Source organism: Anopheles gambiae, chromosome 2, assembly GCF_943734735.2.
Source record: "Anopheles gambiae chromosome 2, idAnoGambNW_F1_1, whole genome shotgun sequence".
NCBI classification, from domain to species: Eukaryota; Metazoa; Arthropoda; class Insecta; order Diptera; family Culicidae; genus Anopheles; species Anopheles gambiae.
Window position 1 is genome coordinate 38050979 of NC_064601.1, and position 18777 is coordinate 38069755.

General features: G+C 46.6%; 3 protein-coding genes across 3 annotated transcripts; all 3 read left to right on the forward strand.

Annotated features, from left to right (window-relative positions):
- The first annotated feature begins 409 nt into the window (after positions 1-409).
- On the forward strand, positions 410-3272 carry LOC1270937 (facilitated trehalose transporter Tret1-2 homolog). The gene is made up of 2 exons (XM_309665.4): positions 410-651; positions 732-3272. Exons 1-2 carry the CDS (start codon positions 441-443, stop codon positions 2096-2098), a joined length of 1578 nt encoding a protein of 525 aa, XP_309665.4. The 5' UTR covers positions 410-440; the 3' UTR covers positions 2099-3272.
- A 1807-nt stretch (positions 3273-5079) lies between these two features.
- On the forward strand, positions 5080-6795 carry LOC133392290 (uncharacterized). The gene is made up of 2 exons (XM_061652870.1): positions 5080-6407; positions 6485-6795. The coding sequence occupies exons 1-2, from the start codon at positions 5265-5267 to the stop codon at positions 6488-6490; spliced, it is 1149 nt and encodes a 382-aa protein (XP_061508854.1). The 5' UTR covers positions 5080-5264; the 3' UTR covers positions 6491-6795.
- A 5363-nt stretch (positions 6796-12158) lies between these two features.
- On the forward strand, positions 12159-18078 carry LOC11175547 (disintegrin and metalloproteinase domain-containing protein 12). The gene is made up of 2 exons (XM_003436449.2): positions 12159-13308; positions 14562-18078. The coding sequence occupies exons 1-2, from the start codon at positions 13095-13097 to the stop codon at positions 17660-17662; spliced, it is 3315 nt and encodes a 1104-aa protein (XP_003436497.2). The 5' UTR covers positions 12159-13094; the 3' UTR covers positions 17663-18078.
- Positions 18079-18777: the final 699 nt, after the last annotated feature.

Genomic DNA, 18777 nt, shown 5'->3' on the forward strand with positions numbered 1-18777 from the left:
TTAAGATTAAATAACGGTTTCAGAATCGGTACAGAAACGGGATCAGATCCAATAATGGCTTGGATTCGTTATCATTTATATGATCAGTTTGAAAACAGGTTCCAAGACCGACATGGGTTCATGATCAGATTCTGGAACGCAATGATTGTGAAAACAGTTTCAGGATCCATGTGGATTCAGGATCATATCGAGGATTAGATACGTTTCGAAATCAGTTTCATAATCGGTTCCAGAAGCAATTTGAGACCATTAATTTCTCATTCACAACGTAAAGCTAAGAATTTCACGTAGCCCTCTAACCAAGCGATGTTATGTTTTCTACTACTTAAAATAAAGCATTTCTTTAAATGCTGTTTTCGCACGTACCTGCTCCATCGATACCCGATAAAGAATCGATCGTTGATGCATTGCCACAAACTTGTCGCACCACTTCTCCACTCATGTTAGCTAGTTTGTGCAATCTGTACAGTGTTTGTTCTGCGCACCGCCGTACCCACTTCCGGTACGCGTCATGCCTTATAAAACCACCATTCTCACGGCAGCTGCTGAACTTTGCTTCCGCTATAGAGTGTATTTTCAGTGTGAATGATTCCGTCGCTCCCGGTGGTATCATGCATTGGCGGTACTGCGAATTGTTGGCTGGAGCAGCAGGTAAGCATGTTTTTTAGTCTTGAAAAGAATGAATGAATTACATCAACCGACGATCGCTGTGTACGTGTTCCGTTCCGTAGCAAATCTTGCCACCGTTTCACTAGGCTGTGGTATAGCGTGGCCGTCCCCAGTGTTCCAGAAGCTAACCGAACCTACCCTACGCGACAATCCGTTCGGTGCGGTGCTAACCGAGTACGATCGGACGTTGTCCGAAGCGGCACTAACTATTGGCGGTCTGGCCGGTCCATTGCTGGCGTGCTGGATTACGAAACACAAAGGACCACGGATTGCACTGCTACTCAGTAGTGTCCTATACATTCCCGCCTGGCTAATGCTGATGATCGTTGGCTCGGTATCGCTGCTGATTGTGGCCCGCACAATCATCGGAATGGCAAACGGGTACGTACTGCTGGCGGTGACGCTCTACATCGGAGAAATCGCCAGCGATCGATACCGCGGTGCGCTTGGATGCTTTATCCAGATCGGTACAACGCTCGGCGTGTTGATCGTGTACTGTGCGGGACCGTTTGTCAGCTACCTTGCCCTGCAGGCGATCTGTTGCGCAGTGCCGATACTGTTCGGTACACTGTTTCTGTACATGCCCGAAACGCCCCACTACCTCGTACAGTGTGGACATGGGCAACGTGCAGTGGAAGCGCTCATGTTCCTGCGGGGAGCTCGTCACGCCGATGAGGTGCAGTGCGAGCTGGACGAGATAAGGGAGTACGTCAGAAGGCGTGACGCGGATGATGGTACACCAGCACGAACAGTTCATCATTTGAAGCACCTGTTCGTGCACGCCGGAAACCGTAAGGCACTGCTGATCAGCTTCGGATTGGTCTTGTTTCAACAGTGTTCCGGCATCGACGTTATCCTGGCGAACAGTGAGGTACTGTTTGTCGAATCGAACGCTTCGCTCGGACCCATCTACGGCACAGCTGTGCTGGGTGTGTTACAATTCCTGTCCAGCTGCATTACACCCTTCTTTATCGATCGTACCGGCCGCCGTCCAATGCTTCTCGCATCGTCGATCGGGCTGGCGATCGCACTGGCAACGCTCGGTGCGTACTTCACGCTGAACCGGTACGCCGTACCGGTGGGACCTATCCGCTGGCTGCCACTCACTTCGCTGGTGGGCTTCGTAGCCATCTATAACGCCGGCTTTGGACCGGTTGCTTGGGCCATTGTGATGGAGATCTTCGCCCACGAGCTGAAACCGATCGGCGTGACGCTGTGCGTGCTCGGCTCGGTGTTGTTCGATTACACCATTCTGCAGCTAATCACCGCGCTTATCCAGACGGCCGGGCTGGATTGCGCGTTCTGGATGCTGGCCGGCATCTGTGTCGCGGCCGGGACGTTCTGCTGGAGGATCGTGCTGGAAACGCGCGGCTTGAAACTGGTCGAGATTCAGCAGCAGCTTAGCGGTACCAAGGTGATGCGGTTATGAAATCGCTGTACAACGGTGCCCACCCGCCCCGCAGATGTGTGCTTCACATTGACATTGCGGGGCGTGTTTGTAGGGCGCAACGAGCGCACTGATAAGTACTACGCTGTTTTCCCTCCTTGGTTCGTTATGAAAACAATGCCACACACTGTACCGGACTAGAAACGCTTGTGGACATAGCGTCGTCACCCCGTCCGCGGGAAGACAATGTTGTGCTGGTGTGTGCTTCGAGCGGTTTGTTTGTTTTCTGCCACCGACTCGTCATTTGGCCCCCTCTTCGGTTGGCGGGGTTTTGGGCGGGCGCAGGGGTTCGTCCCGAAAACGTTGGTGTGATAATGCGAGAACGTGATGTGTGCATTAGGTGTGCAGGTGAAAGAGGCCGCGGCTACTACCGCCATGTTGCATGGCATCCTTTCGGAGGAATGCAGTGTGTGCTGGTAAACATTACGCAAGGGTTGAGGCGTTGTTGATGCATTGTTGGGGCTTCCACGTGCTTGTGATTGCGTGAGTGTGCGCGCGCCATCTCGCCTGCGAACCAGTTGTCTGATAAGACGTTTGTAGATGCATCCGTAAAGCATTCTTAATCGGCTGATAGCAGCTGCAGCGATGCGGAATGACATCTGGCGTACAGTAATAATATGCTGATAATGCGCGATCCAGTGACAACTGTTCTAATTGATTTGACTGTCTGTCTTGAAAGCGACCGTTGCGGTTGCTTTGATTAATAGTTTATAACAGTCCCGAATGAGAGAATACACTTCCTGTTTATACCTAATTGAAATCGCAGGCAGTGGGCCTTTGATGCTCTTTCTTTTGTGCGTCGTTTTGTGCTGAACGTTTGAATTGCATCCTTTGTCCTAACGCAGGAGAAATGACCTTTTAAGAGGCGGGACTAGAGAAGAATCAATGAATAAGCAATGTAAAAGATTCTTTGTTTTTCCATCACCGATCAGCACAATGTAAATGAATAATAAGAATACTATTTAAAAGAAATCAAGAATACTACAATGGCTTTTGTTTTATTCACTAAGGTGAGACTTTTTTCCTTTGTTTTTAAATTATCATGAGGGTTGATTATGTATCAATAGTTGTCAATACATTTTGAAGTTAATTATTGGTGTAACATAATAAATCTTACAACACAGAAGACGTAGTACATTCGAATGGTCTTCCCGTACATTTATAGGCTGAAATTAATTATTTTTCACAGCTTCTTGGCGCTTTGGTAGCAACATATCACCGAACTTTACACAATTATTAATAATATTTAAAGAACAATTGTTAATTTTCCCATTCATTGTTGCAAAACGCAATTCCTAGTTATCGATTTCCCAATCTTGGAACAGATTCTGAGCACATACCGCTAATGGAATTCATCTCGAAGCTGAATACTGGTCCGGAACACATACTCCAATATATGATATTGGTGTAACTACCTACGCGGTCATGCCAGCCTATACAGGCTTTAGAGACTTATTAAGTTCCACGCGGCACCAACTAACGTATAGTAGGACTTTCCTACGGGGGGACAGTTTAAATGAGGCTTGAACCCACGACATGCATACTCCAATATTATCCTGAAACACATAACTATTGTGAAACTGAATTCTAAGCTAATATTGTTCGTCGGTAACGTATGAGCATATTACAGACTTTTTGTGGACTATTGGTCATACTTACAATTACGTAAGTACAATTAATATTATAATGTTAGAAACGTTAAATGATATCAATTTAATGTTAAAAAAATCAAAAAAAAATGTTGGACAACTAGTAATACGATCCTTCTAAAAATCGTTATTAATTCATGCATATGGATACATAACAAAATATAAACTACGAAACATTGGTTAAATTATAAGAAAAAGAATCAATTTCATGAACCTGTTCCTGCCACACGAATCGCTCAAACACAAGCTTTCATTAATTGAGGAGGAAGATGATAATTACATTTCAAGGACGTCTAGTGTTTGGCAAATTAACATCAATGCAGCTTACGTGTGTGATGTTTGGCTTTAAAAAAAGCAAAATTACCACGCCATTTGTGTCACAGTTTGTACACTGTTTTTGTTATAAAAATAATCAATCTTTGGAAAACAGTTACGGATGATCATTTTGAAACAAGCAGAATAAGATGTGTAAATCTTATAGTATCACTGTTTGGCAATGTCGATGTGATCATGCTACATTTCTTCAATTGCAGCGTTCAAGTGTGTAGCCAACATCCCGTCTAACGCAGAACGTTAAAATTAAGTTCTTTTTCTCGCGATAAAACGCTTCTAGTGCAATCAATCTGGTTAGTATCAAAGCTTCACACCGCTTCAGATTGTCGAACATCGCTTCGCAGCAATTCACTACTTGACGATGCAATCGTAGATGATTGCTTACTCATACGTTTCTACTCAATGTAAAATACGATTTATTATACAAACACCCCTTCCATCACGGGAGCTAACCCCTTTCGTGAATATTGTTTAACATAATCATTCAAACCCGGCCGACATTACACCTGACTACTACTCCCCGGTATGACCTACATGCAGAAGGTGAGTTCGGAACTGGTCAAGCTGCCAACGAAAGTTTGGCAATTCCGTTATGAGGGGTCATTCCGAAGGTACGACCCCTTCCGACGTAAACATTCATGACTCATTCGCATGACTAACACGCGAAACATAATGTTGAGAGGGAGTAAGCGTGTGTTTGTGAAGGAGGGTTAATCCATCGATAGGGTAAAATACCGCCACAATAATCGTCGGTAGTTCGCATATCAAGAGCCGATACAAGCAAATCATGGCTTCTCTCACTACCACAGCATGTGTAACCACTTCGGTGTGGAGGGAGAACTGGCTTTGGAATGCACATTGAGTGTGTACGGGGACATACAACAGTTTAAATAACAGTTTGCATATTTTTCTGCAAATTTTGCATTCGTCTTGGTAATGATGACAGTCAAAATATAGATACCTTTGAAATGAATACAAGTGTAAACATTGAATTTAGCTCGCTAGTTATATAAACCTCGCTACACACGTCACACTTTAATAACCTTAGTTTGTGTGTCACTTTTGACACTGGTGAAAACGTCAGACGGGCAGATAGACGATGTTGAGAAGTCGGCAAGATAGGACTTGTGCGGTATGCTGTAGCTTTGTGCAGAAAATAAAATATAATGTCTTACAACCTCAGAAGTGGGATATCGAACGAGAAAACAATGGAGCCATCTATTTCGAAGGATAAAATGATGGGTGTTCTTAAAGAAGTTGGCGAAACCGTGCCTGAATCAGCTTCCATCACCCAAGTCAGGCGGCTATTTGATGCAACACACACCGAAAGCAAAATGGCGACTATCCAGACCACGCCATCTTCTCTGGAATTTGAAACATGTGCCGAAGCAGCGTCAGGCAATACAGAAGCTTCGGCGAGTACAATTGAGACATTGACTGCAAAATTAAAACAATTGAAGCTGGAAAAAGAAGTTTCGCTTCTTAAACAAGAAATGGCCAACATGAAGCAAATACAACAACCACTGCCGTTGGACACAATCAAATGCATCGAAGGGCTAGTTGATAGTTTTAGTGGCGAAAAGAATGAGAATGCCGAATGTTGGATTAAGCAACTTGAACAAACTTTTCAATTGTTCAATGTTAATGAACTAGAAAAAATTATTATCACGCGCCGACTTTTGAATGGTACCGCTGCAATGCTGACAAAATATATAGTGTTTACAAGCTACGACGAGTTAAAACAACAAATTCTGGAAAATTTCTCAACTAAACCTTCACCGGAGAGTGTATATCATCAGCTTCGCCGTAGACAGCTTCTTCCTCAAGAAAGCACCATAAGATATGTGCTAGAAATGGAAAATATTGCTAAAAACGCCACAATATCAGAACAAGAACTAGTTTCAATAATAATCGATGGAATTGGAGATCCTGTGAATGCTGCTGCGATTCGTTTTTCTGCAAACTCTTTGACCGAACTTAAGACAGCCCTGCAAAAATACGAATCGATACGTTTACAACCGGTGTCAGTTTCATTCAAACCAAGGATAATGACCAGACCTGACAATGTTGGAGGTATAAAATGCTACAATTGTTCGAACTACGGGCATCATCAACGGGACTGCCAGCAACCACGACGGCGAAATGGGTCTTGCTTCCTATGTGGAAATATGGGACACGTTGCTCGAGATTGCACTCATCGTACTCAATCGACGTCGGCTGCCATCTACCATAGTGAAGCAAATCAAAACAATGTTATCCACGAACCGAACTATAATGAAAGCGCAGTTCAGATAGAAGCTATTCAGGAGGTAAGTGTTGCTTTCAAAGTCTCTAATGAGTTCAAGATTTTGCCCTCACGTGTACTTTCTTTGTTTGATACGGGTAGCCCTAGGAGTTTTGTCAGCGAAGAGCTTGTCCCGACTCTTGCCCAAAATCCGTGTTTTTCTGGATTCCGCGGATTAGGAAATCAACCTTTGACATCGCTAGGGTATGCAGAAGGAAGAATTCGTTTTCGTGACACTTATGTTAACCATTCATTTATCATCATTCCAAAGAAACAAATGGCATGGTCTATTATCATTGGACGGGATTTGTTAAAAAAATTTAATATTCATTTGCATTACATACGTTACCGTTATTCCAAACAAAGTTTAATGAATTACAAAACCATAAATAAAAACGAACTTCAACCACACATGAGAGCGCGTCTTGAACATTTAGAGATTTTGCGGGGTTTTTGTAAGAATGGGGAGGATATTCATTCGCAGTCCATTGGTTCGGTTGATGATAATAATAATGCTGTCTCTGAAAATATAACCACGACATTTAGCGAGTTATGTGCGATCGACATTAGTTCCGAGGAGGCAAAAATAGATGTAGGCTCTAATTTAAACCACGAACAGTCACAGGAAATAATTTCTGGGGTATTTAATCATTATTTGCGAGTGTCAACAGAGTCAATTACGGAGCCCGTTCATTCAATGACAATTAGTGTCACAAATAGTACTCCCATCTATTGTAAACCAAGGCGATTATCTTATGCTGAACGAAATCAAATTCGAGACATAGTTCAAGATCTTTTACAAAAACAGATAATCCGCCCTAGCAGTTCCCCATATGCCTCTGCGTTAGTATTAGTCCGCAAAAAGAACGGTGAGACTCGTATGTGTGTCGATTACCGACCTCTAAACAAAATCACGATACGGGATAACTACCCTTTACCATTAATCGACACGTGTCTTGAACATCTCAGCAATAAGAAGGTTTTTACTCTCTTGGATTTAAAGAGCGGATTCCATCAAGTTAGAATGCATGAGGACTCCATTAAATATACGTCTTTTGTTACACCAGATGGACAATATGAGTATGTGAGAATGCCGTTTGGATTGAAAAATGCTCCTTCACAATTCCAACGGTTTATTAATTCAGTTTTGCGAGAGTATATAGATGAAAGGAAACTTGTAGTTTATTTGGACGACATAATTATTGCGTCAAAAAATATAGACGAACACGTAGCAACACTTAATAGCGTTTTGCGAACGATAAAGAAAAACGGGCTTGAACTGCGTTTGGATAAATGCAAATTTGGTCATAGTGATCTGGAATATTTAGGGTACAGTATCGGACATTAAGATAGGACCCTTTTTTTTCAATGCACCGTGCACTTGTTTTGCCACGTTACTTGTGTTTGTGTGTGTGTATGTGTGTATGTGTGTGTGTATGTGTGTGTGAGTGTGTGTGTATGTGTGTGTGTGTGTGTGTGCATGTGTGTGTGTGTGTGTGTAGTAGTAGAAAGAGAGTGTGCTTTTTAATGTGTATTAGCAAGTGCGCGGGTTTGTGTCTGAAAAACATAGCTTGCCATGATGTCATATTGCGTTGAAAGTTTTCTTATTATGTGTGTTATCATGTGAAACATTGTGCGTTTGCACTTGGATAAAAACTAAAGTTTGCATCGACAGCAGCGCTTGTTCCTCGGACGAAAACGCAGGTGTGCTGTTTCATGAATGTGAATGCGACACCGGTGCGAAATGGACACGCGCACAATAGCAATGAACTCGGCATTCCCTCACAGGTGTTTCTCCAGTGCACGCCATTGAAAGGCCTTCGTGCATCTCTGCGTTGCACGTTGTGTGCGAATGGTAAACTTTGTGCGTGCATTGAGCTGGCGCGCAGTTATTCTTTTCAATGGGCGTTTTGTTTCATGAGCGCGGCAGTATTCTTTTCTCGATTTTGAAGGGAAGACGCTTACTCGCGTACTCGTTGATAGTTTTTATCCATGCGATGTTTTCGCTGCTCCAAAACGATGTAATTCATCGCGTATAGAAGCAGAACGCAGGCAGAGCACGGGATCAGCCGTGTCCAAGTTTTTAACCAGCGCGTTCTTGACGGTCCAAGCAAGCAATGTTAGTAACAATGGGTCGAGGTAAACGTTGTACCGATCATCAGCGCCATATGTAAAAGCGAATGGCTGCTGCTGGCATTAAGCGCAAAAGGATCGAGTTCGTAATGGAACGATCGCGCACTTTTGTGGCAAACGCGCTTCGGACAACCGAAACGTGCTTAGACAACTGAAACGCGCTTGGACAACCGAAACGCGCAAGTCAACCGGACGTCCTCAGAAGACCACGGCGAAAGAAGACCGTAACATTGTTAATATATCGAAAACACACTGATCGCGAGGGCGGTGGTCCTGCTTATCACACCAAAAACCTAACCCAAAACACAAAAAAACTACTTACAAATCTATCCGAAACGACCTACTTGTGAAACAAACACACACATCAAAACACATTCAAACATACATCCACACACACATACACACACACACACACACACAAACACACATACACACACATACACACACACAAACACAAGCACATACAAACCACACATAAACTTGGCCCAACGGGTGCACGGTGCGTTAAAAAACCAATGCCCTATCTTTCTGTCCGATACTGTACCATGTGAATTCTAAGGGAATACATCCAAGTGACTATCATTTAAAAGCAATCCAGAACTATCCATTACCCGCAACAGCTAAAGAAGTGCAACGCTGTTTGGGTCTTTTTTCATATTTTAGACGCTTTGTACCATCCTTTTCTAATATTGCTAAACCTTTGAGTAACTTGTTGAAGGAGAACACAAAATTCGTTTTCGATGAAACTTGTTTAGACGCTTTTAATAAATTAAAAACAAAATTGTTAAATGCTCCGGTCCTAGCGATATATGATCCCAACAGAGAGACTGAATTGCATTGTGATGCGAGTTCAATAGGATTTGGGTCGATTCTCCTACAGAAGCAAGATGATGGAAAATTCCACCCGGTGGCTTATTTCTCCAAAACTGCTTCTGCAAGTGAAGCAAACCTGCATAGTTACGAACTGGAGACTCTTTCGGTAATTTATGCCCTTAAGCGTTTCCATTCCTACGTGCACGGTATCCATATCAAAATAGTCACGGATTGCAATTCACTAGTAGAGACCCTAAAGAATCGCAATTGTTCGGCAAAAATTGCCAGATGGTCTCTATTTTTGGAGGACTACGATTACTCAATGCAATATCGCCCCGGCAATGTAATGAGTCATGCTGATGCCCTCAGCCGTAGCAATGTAGCTGCAGCAGTCGACGACATTGACATCAACTTCCAGTTACAAATTGCCCAGTCACAGGATCCCGAAATACAAACACTAAAAACTAGGCTTGAAAATAATACAGTACAAGGATATTTATTAATGAATGGGACTGTGTACCGTCAACCTTCCCAAGGAAAATTGCAACTGCTTGTTCCTAAAGGCATGATAACCAACTTAATTCGTAACATTCACGAAAAAATTGGCCATCTTGGTGTTGATAAATGTTGTGCCCAACTGAGTAAGTTCTATTGGTTTGCTGGAATGAAAAACTATGTGCAGAATTACATAAAAAATTGCCTCAAATGCATAATTTACTCCGCACCACCACGGAAAGATCAGCGTAATTTACACAATATATACAAAGCTCCAATTCCTTTTGATACACTTCATATAGATCATCTAGGACCACTACCTTCCCTGCAATCAAAGAAAAAGTTTCTACTTGTAGTCATCGATTCATTTACAAAATTCACAAAACTATACTCAGCCACGTCCACAAGTAGTAAAGAAGTATGTAATGCATTAAAACAATATTTTGCCTATTACAGTCGGCCAAAACGACTAGTGAGTGATCGTGCTACGTGTTTTACGTCGAATGAATTTAAAAAATTTCTCGAAAATAATAATATTTCTCACATTCTTACTGCTGTTTCTTCTCCTCAAGCAAATGGTCAAGTGGAAAGAGTAAATAGAGTAATAAGACCAATTTTAAGTAAAATTTCTGATCCTTTAGATCATGCTGATTGGAGCTCAAAATTACAAATGGTAGAATATTCATTGAATAACACTGTGCACTCGTCAACAAAAAATGTTCCATCCATTCTTTTGTTTGGTGTTGAACAGCGCGGCACCGTCATTGATGAGTTGACAGAATATCTTGATGGAAGTATTGAATACCCTAGAAATTTTGAAAAAATACGTTCTGAGGCCTCAGAAAACATAATCAAGTCACAACAAGTAAACATGAACCAGTTTTGTAAGAAACATCGCCCTGCTCTAGAGTTTGAAGAAGGAGACTTAGTAGCCATCCGTAACATAGATAATACTCCCAATACAAATAAAAAACTTGTAGCTAAATTTAAAGGACCATATGTCATACATAAACGATTGCCACATGATCGCTACGTAATCCGTGATGTCGATGGTTTTAAACAAAGTCAGATACCATATGATAGCGTTTTAGAGTCAGACAAGTTGAGGTCGTGGATTGCGGTGAATTGTGACCCTTTAACTGAAACCCCCAGCAACACTATAGAAACAAATTGAGGACAATTTACTGTCAGGAACGGCCGAGCTGTAAACATTGAATTTAGCTCGCTAGTTATATAAACCTCGCTACACACGTCACACTTTAATAACCTTAGTTTGTGTGTCACTTTTGACACTGGTGAAAACGTCAGACGGGCAGATAGACGATGTTGAGAAGTCGGCAAGATAGGACTTGTGCGGTATGCTGTAGCTTTGTGCAGAAAATAAAATATAATGTCTTACACAAGTTATTTTAATATTTGTTTAGTAAAAAATCTGTCTTAACACAGTCGACGACTTAACCAGGCCAGGCCCCCATACGTAGGAATGACTATCCTGCTATGGATAATCAATTAGTCACTGAGCTGAGCCAAGCTTACTTGTGGCTTAGCCAGGCCTCTTCCGACAACGGTTGTTGTGTAAAATAAGAAGAAGAAGAAGAAGAAGAAGAAGAAAAAGAAGAATAAGTAGAAGAAGAAAAAGAAGAAGAAGAAGAAGAAAAAGAAGAAGAAGAAGAAGAAGAAGAAGGAGGAGGAGGAGGAGAAGAAGAAGAAGAAGAAGAAGAATAAGAAGAAGAAGAAGGAGAAAAAGAAGAAGAAGAAGAAAAGGAAGAAGAAGAAGAAGAAGAAGAAGAAGAAAAATAAGAAGAAGAAGAATAAGAAGAAGAAGAAGAAGAAGAAGAAGAAGAAGAAGAAGAAGAAGAAGAAAAATAACACTTATTATAATTTTATTAGCTATATCATCAAACAAACACATCAACATTTTAATGTGGCAATAGTGAAATTGAAATAAATAAAGGTAGTAAAATTTATTGAAAGTTTTGCAAGTTGAGAGAAACGATCTGGACTAATTAATAACATAACTCTGGACTCTGGACTCATAAACTGGACTAATTAATAGTAACATAACACATTATATATTGTTGACAAAAAAGAAGTTTTTTTATAATTAAAACGAAAAATATTGAGTAGTTTAATAATTTGTAATTCAAAATATAAAAAAAAACATAAAATTTCCGAAGAAATGCAGCCAAATAACATAGTAAAATGCGCTGGTAACTCTTTCAACATGTTTCGTCAAGTAACTTTAAAATAATTCCTTCCATATGTCCGCCGACGATCCTGTGTTCCCCATGCCCAGTGGAAGTCGAAACGGAGTCGCTGTTGAAGCGCGCGCAATACACACGCTCTAACCGTTGCCTATGACACCGAACGACGCCAAAGATTGCCGCCTCAGAAACATTTTGACCGTGTAGCGCGCAGGACGCGTCGGTGCGGGTTTTCGGTACGGGCATTCCGGCGAACAGCAGGCTGGTGGCTCCGGCCGTTGCAAACAGTGGCACAAATCGACTCGCACTCCTCATCGCCACCGTCACGTACATGTAAACATACAAAAGCATCGCAACAAAAAAGTGTGCCATTTTGAGTGTTTTTTGTTTTCTAAATCGTCGTGTGTGTGTCGTTTGTGTTTGTTTTTTTTTTTAAATTCAAATAGTAAAAAATCAAAAGTCATCGTGTTTGGTGCTACGTTGAGTGGCGGGTTATCACATTGTAAGCCGAGCAGCATGGCCACATGATCCGCAACCGTTTTGCGATTATCAATCGTCGTGTCCTTTTTGTTCCCATCCCAGTTGGTGGGATCATTTTTTGGCGGTTTCCGGTTGTCAGCATGTGTTTAGAAATTATCAGTGCTTCAGTGGTTTTGTGAAAAGAGCGGTGGAATTTCGGGGCCACAATCGGTACAACGAGACGAACAAAAACATCAAACCAAAGACGATCATCAACGCTACCTCATCATCGAGCCAAGCAGCAGCGACCACGACAACTGTTCCTCATTCCATGTTTGTGAAGTGTGCTTTTCGGCTGCATTCGTGAAGACGCTGAACGAGGAAGTGCCGGGTTTTCCCCCCGCCCGTTTATCTTACCGCCCCAAAACGATACGTGGTACGTGAGGTTTGGGGTGACATTTGTAAAACGATACACGCGCACCGATTTCGTTCGATGCGCCGCGCAGCGTAACCGTGTGTCTGCGGCCTTGGGAGTGGTGTACCGTAAACGGAAGTGCACGCGACGAGTGGCACAGGTCACCACCACTTGAGAAGAGCACTCAACGTGCATGCAGCTGCACCGGAGCATCCGAGGGAGTGTCCGACGATCGAGCGACGGACATCTCGAGAGGAAAATGCTCAACCCATTACTCATCGTTCTGCTGGCGCTGGCATGGCGCACCGTGATAGTGACGGCTGTGATAGACGCACGCAGCAACAGCAGCAGCAGTGCCTTAGATCTGCACCGAACGGTGCCGGCAAACGATCGCCCATTTACGGAAGGTAAGGTGAAAATTGGACGCTTCGGTTCACCTTCAAAGAGGCGCTCCTTGAAGTTCAATGTGCGGTTGCTTCCCGTCGTTCAGTGCGGTGAAACCATGCCGACGAATGGTTCCGGTGATATTTTGGAGGATTCGTAACGCTCGCTCGATCTTGATCGGCGGAAGCATTTATACATTAATTGCGGCAGTATCACATGGATGAATGCGACACACTGTAGAAGCAAAAGCCTTCGCGTTGTGTCGCTTGTTTTTTTTATAGTTTTGTTTATTCAATGCACATCTCACCACAGATTCCACGAAGCAAGAAAACGTTCAAGAGTTCAAGAGTTTGCTAAAAAAATATAAAAGAAACAGTCATGCCTTATTCCCATCGGCAAACGATCTCCGCACACATGTTACGCGTCTGCTACTCCAGCAATGCTGGCTCTTTCCTTTAGCCGTTGATGATTCACCAAAGATTCCGGTTTTTACTTTTTGCTGCGTTGAGCGTGGCTGGGTAGGGCGACGCGAACTAGCACACCGCTCTTGCCCATCAGACAGCGAGCGTCTTGGGTGCTTCCGTTCATTTCGATTATTTATACACACAGCCGCGCGCGTCCCCCTCGTTTGCGGGTCCCCGCGAGCACTAGCGAAAATGGATAGCTTTGTCTCGTGTGTTGTCCGCTCCCGCACTGCTCCAGGACGGGACGGCGCATCCGGGGGTGGTGGTACGTTGACTGTTGCCATTCCCCCCGGGACGTGTATGTGTGCACTGTCTCCACGCAAATGTGATTCATTCATATTCTCACGTATTCGCTTCCGTTCGCGCTAAAGATTCCGCCGCATCGCGTTATTCGCGCGTACAGCGCCAGCCAAACGCATGGAGCAATGAAACTCGTGCGCGCGCTCGCTCTCTCTCTCACCTTTTTTCTCTCTTTCCCGTGAGTACGGGCGCTCGAGTGAGCGCGCGCAAAAGAGCAGTGCACGTGGTGGGCCTTTGACATTGGGCTGCTTGCTGTACGGGTTAGTGGCGCGTAAAATCAATGTCGAGGCTTCGATCCGCGCAAGCAGGCCTTGCTCTCATTGCGTGGGGTTTTACATGCCACCGCCAGCACCGCTACTGCACCTGTTGCATGCCCATTAGCGGAATCGTTGAACCGATGGGAAATTCCACCAATTCCACTGCATGAATAATCAAACCCCCGGATTATGCAACCAATTCCACGTATTCTAATGGCTTTTCCTTGTCGTTTCATTTTGTTTTTCGAAAATCAGGATTGCCGGGCGAACAGTTCGAGCTGCACGACAGGATTTTCCCAACATATCACTGCCCCCGCACGAAACGAGCCCTCCGCTCATCCTCGCTGGACGATGATGAGGCTGATGAGGGTGGCAACGCGTCCAACGGCTCCCGGCAAACGGGAAATCCCCGCCGTGGACCGCACCGAGAGCGACTGACCATCCAGTACGGCATGCAGGGCGAAACGATGACACTCGACCTTACGCTGAACGAAAACATCATCCCGGAGCAGTACACGTTCGTGCACCAGTCGCCCGAGGGCCAGGACATCGTCGAACGGCTCGACCGTCAGTCGGTGGAGCTGTGCCATTACGAGGGAACTGTGCGGGAGCGGCCCGGATCGCGTGTTGCCATCTCCACCTGCAGCGGTTCGATCGACGGCGTGATCTACGAGCGCAACGAAACCTACCTGATCGAGTATCACAACAACACGCACCTGCTGTACCGGCGCCGGTACAAGCGGGACGTGCAGGACAATGAGCTGGCCAACGAAGAGGCGGGCGGGTCACGCCCCCCCAACAGCCAGCAGCCGGCCTTTTCCACCGGCTACCGCGAGGATGCCGACTCGCTGTTCGTCGAGCTGGTGCTGGTCGTCGATCGGACGCTGTTCCTGAAGTTTAGCTCGAACGTGCAGCGCGTCCACCAGCACTGCCTGTCGGTGGTGAACGTGCTGAACGAGCTGTACCGCCCGCTCAACATCTACATCCTGCTGGTCGGGGTGGTGCTGTGGAACACGCGCGACAACATCATCATCTCGACCGACTCGAAGCAGACGCTGACGAGCTTTCTGGCGTACCGGCGGGAGCGGCTGCTGCGCCAGATCCCGAACGACAATGCGCACCTGCTGACGGCGGTCCGCTTCCCGGACGGCGTGATCGGGAAGGCCGAGCTCGGCTCGATGTGCAGTGCGGCCGGTTCGGGCGGCATTGCGGTGGTGGAGAACTTTGTCGTGACGCCGCTCGCGACCACGGTCGCACACGAGCTGGGCCACAACTTTAACGTCGATCACGACACGGAGGAGTGCAGCGGTTCGCGCTGCCCGGGGGTGGGACCGTGCATCATGGAGGCGAAGCTGAGCGACTCGACCGACATCCCGAACCGGTGGAGCGACTGCAGCGTGGAGGATTTCCGCCTCTCGCTCAAGCGCGGTTTGGCCGCCTGCCTGAAGAACAAGCCGAGCCGGCTGCTGGTGCGCGCAGTGTGCGGGAACGGGCTGCTCGAGCCGGGCGAACAGTGTGACTGTGGCCGGCGGGACCGGTGCGACAATGGGTGCTGCGATGCGCGCACCTGCCAGCTGCGCGCGAACGCGACGTGTGCGACGGGCAGCTGCTGCGATCTGGCCACCTGCCAGCCGAAGCGGGCGGGCAGCGTCTGCCGAGAGGCGGGCGGGGAGTGCGATCTGCCCGAGTACTGCGATGGCGCGAGCGAGCTGTGCCCGAAGGACGTCTTTGTGCGCGACACGAGCCCGTGCGGGAGCGGCGATGCGTACTGCTACCGGGGTGAGTGCAACACGCGCGACCGCCAGTGTCGCAGGCTGTGGGGACCGACGGCCCGGTCGGGGCTGGAGGTTTGCTACGAGGCGAACGTGAACGGCACGGTGTTTGGCAACTGTGGCAACGATCTGGCGCAGGGCGATGGGTACGAGCCGTGCGCCGTGCACGATATGCACTGCGGCCTGCTGCACTGTACGCACCAAAGCGAGAAGCTCGAGTTTGGCGTGGAGGCGTACGCCAAGCGCACCGCGACCAAGTTCCAGCATTATGGGCCGCGCGGGACAGTGCGCACGACAATCTGCAATGCGGTGATCGTGGATCTCGGGCTGGAGGTGGTCAATCCGGGCCTCGTGCCGGACGGTACCAAGTGCGGTGCGGGGCGCATGTGCTTCGGCCAGCAGTGTGTCGCCATCAGCCGGCTGCAGGAGGAGCAGGACATCGGGGACGAGTGTCCGGCCGACTGCAACGGCCGGGGTGTGTGCAACAGCGAGGGCCACTGCCACTGTGAGCCAGGCTTTGCGCCACCGTTCTGTGACGGCCCGGGCGATGGTGGATCGATCGACAGTGGACCGGCGGGCCGGCCGGGCAACAGTATGCCGGACGTGCTGCTGAAGGTGCTCGTGCCCACGCTCACGGTCGGTGGCATCCTGATGATCGTTAGCTTTGTCACGCTAATTGTCAAGCGCACGCTGGTGATGGCGCAGCTACGCGTCGTGCTGAAACGCTTCCGGGAGCGGAAGTACGGCCACATTGTGGTGCCACCGGCGTCACCCACCGCCGTCGTGCCACCGGCCGTCCCGAGCAGCAAAACGAGCGGGGAGCGAAACGGCGCTAACGAGGTGCGACGCCCGCCCGTTCCGCCGCCACCGCCCCTGCCCGAACCGAAGCAACCGCAATGCTTCATCAACGTGAACATTAGCAAAGATGGCAAGGTGACGATCGCGGACAAGCTGATCGATTCCCCGTTCCTGCACAACGCGCACGTGGTCGACACCGCCGAAGCATTCCGCAGGCGGCTGCTTCAGGAGCGCTCTTACAGTGTGGAAAGTGCCACCTCCTCCGAGCATCCGCTCGTGACGGCCGAAACGCACAAACCGACCACCGCCAGCACACCCGAACCGGCGCACCCGGAAGGGAGCAGCTTCAACACGGTGCTACAAGAGCTGAAGCAGACGGACCGCATGCACACCTTCCAGAACCAGCGGTCCAAGAGCGACGAGCGGCCGGCGCCGGCCCGATTGCTCCCGAAGCTACCCCGCCAGTACACGATCAGCGACTTTGACTCGATCGAACGGCTGCCGGATGTGGACGAGGAAGCGCCAGAGCCGATGAGCAAGGCGGCCAAACCACCGTCCACACCAAAACCGATCGTCATTCCACGCCCGTTGCCGCGTGTTGCACCCGCGACTCCGGGCCCGCGACTGCTACCGAGCACACCGTCGACTGCCGGAAACGGTACCAGTACCGGCAAGGTGAAACCAACTGCTGGCGCTCCCGGTCCTGCTAAAGGGCCCGCCGGCGGGAGCAACGTGGCAGCGCTAAAGGCAAAGCTTAATCTGGCGGAAATTGGTGCCCGGCGATAGCGAGCTTTGGGCGCACCGAGCACGTTTCTGCACGTGCAGTATTGTGAATGAACCATATCGAACACGAGCAGTATTGTGAATGGCATTGTCTAGTTGTTTTGTTTCTTTGGACGAGCAGCGTCTTGAGAGAATTGTGTAGAAGTGAATGAGTATTAACTTTGAAGTGGTTGTGGATGTTGGATTTTAAACCACACGTAGACTGCATATTTATTGCCAGCTGGTGGCAACACGACCCGTTCGTCCGTCCGTGCGTCCGTCGGTAATTGTTAGACTGTTGATAGAGAAAGCAATTTTTAGCGAATAAGATTGGTAGCATTGTAAGAGCATCAGTATGCACAAACGATCAATAAAAAATGAAAAAATCTCTTTTCTAGTCATTAAAAAAAGGTGCTTCATTGTAATCAAGGGATTTTGAAAGAAATAGAAATAAGGTTTTCATTCATAGCCTTACGGATTGTGTTGAAATAGAGATATGATTGACATAAATGAGCGATAAGAGGTATTTTTTAATTATTTCAAAAATTTGCTTAATTTACGTGACGCTCTACACAACACCTGATGATAACATGCTTTTTTCACTGTTTAGTTCAGCACGAGCGATTCGGGCATGAGTTTACAGGGTTTTTAATTTGGTCCCAAAACTGTGGGACCCTGTCCAGATTCTTTCTTAACCAGACTTGTGCCCGATTTAACATTCGAGAAAGGATTCCGCAAAATCCGAATGATGTAGGTATCCGAATGGCAATAGGAAAGGCTGCATTAGGAAAAAGGTTGAATACCACTGGTCTGGACCAATGTAGATTCTGCCAAGAAGGAAAATTCCACAGTCAAGGTGTAAAAAGGTGTTGCTTTTTAGAAAGAAGTACATAAAGCAGATCTGAAATTGTCTTTCAAAAACAACTCCTTCGACATAAATTTATTATTTTAAATAGAATAATATATTTTACATAAAAATCCATTCCGCAATTCCGAGCATGTTATTGCATTAGCGAAGCGGATTTTTCTGTCAAATGAAGCCAATGACAGATAAATTGCGGAATTATTCCTGTCATGTAATAGAGGAACAACGAATAACAACGATTCGAAAAAGGTCCGGAAGTGAGAAACCCTGTAAA

What these genes read in the sequence shown, in the direction of transcription:
- LOC133392290 (XM_061652870.1), top strand. Translation starts at nt 5,265, where the DNA reads ATGTCTTACAACCTCAGAAGTGGGATATCGAACGAGAAAACAATGGAG.
- LOC1270937 (XM_309665.4), top strand. Translation starts at nt 441, where the DNA reads ATGTTAGCTAGTTTGTGCAATCTGTACAGTGTTTGTTCTGCGCACCGC. An exon ending in ATTGTTGGCTGGAGCAGCAG is followed by an intron (nt 652 to 731) that starts GTAAGCATGTTT and finishes TCCGTTCCGTAG; the next exon opens with CAAATCTTGCCACCGTTTCA.
- LOC11175547 (XM_003436449.2), top strand. Translation starts at nt 13,095, where the DNA reads ATGCAGCTGCACCGGAGCATCCGAGGGAGTGTCCGACGATCGAGCGAC. An exon ending in CGATCGCCCATTTACGGAAG is followed by an intron (nt 13,309 to 14,561) that starts GTAAGGTGAAAA and finishes TTCGAAAATCAG; the next exon opens with GATTGCCGGGCGAACAGTTC.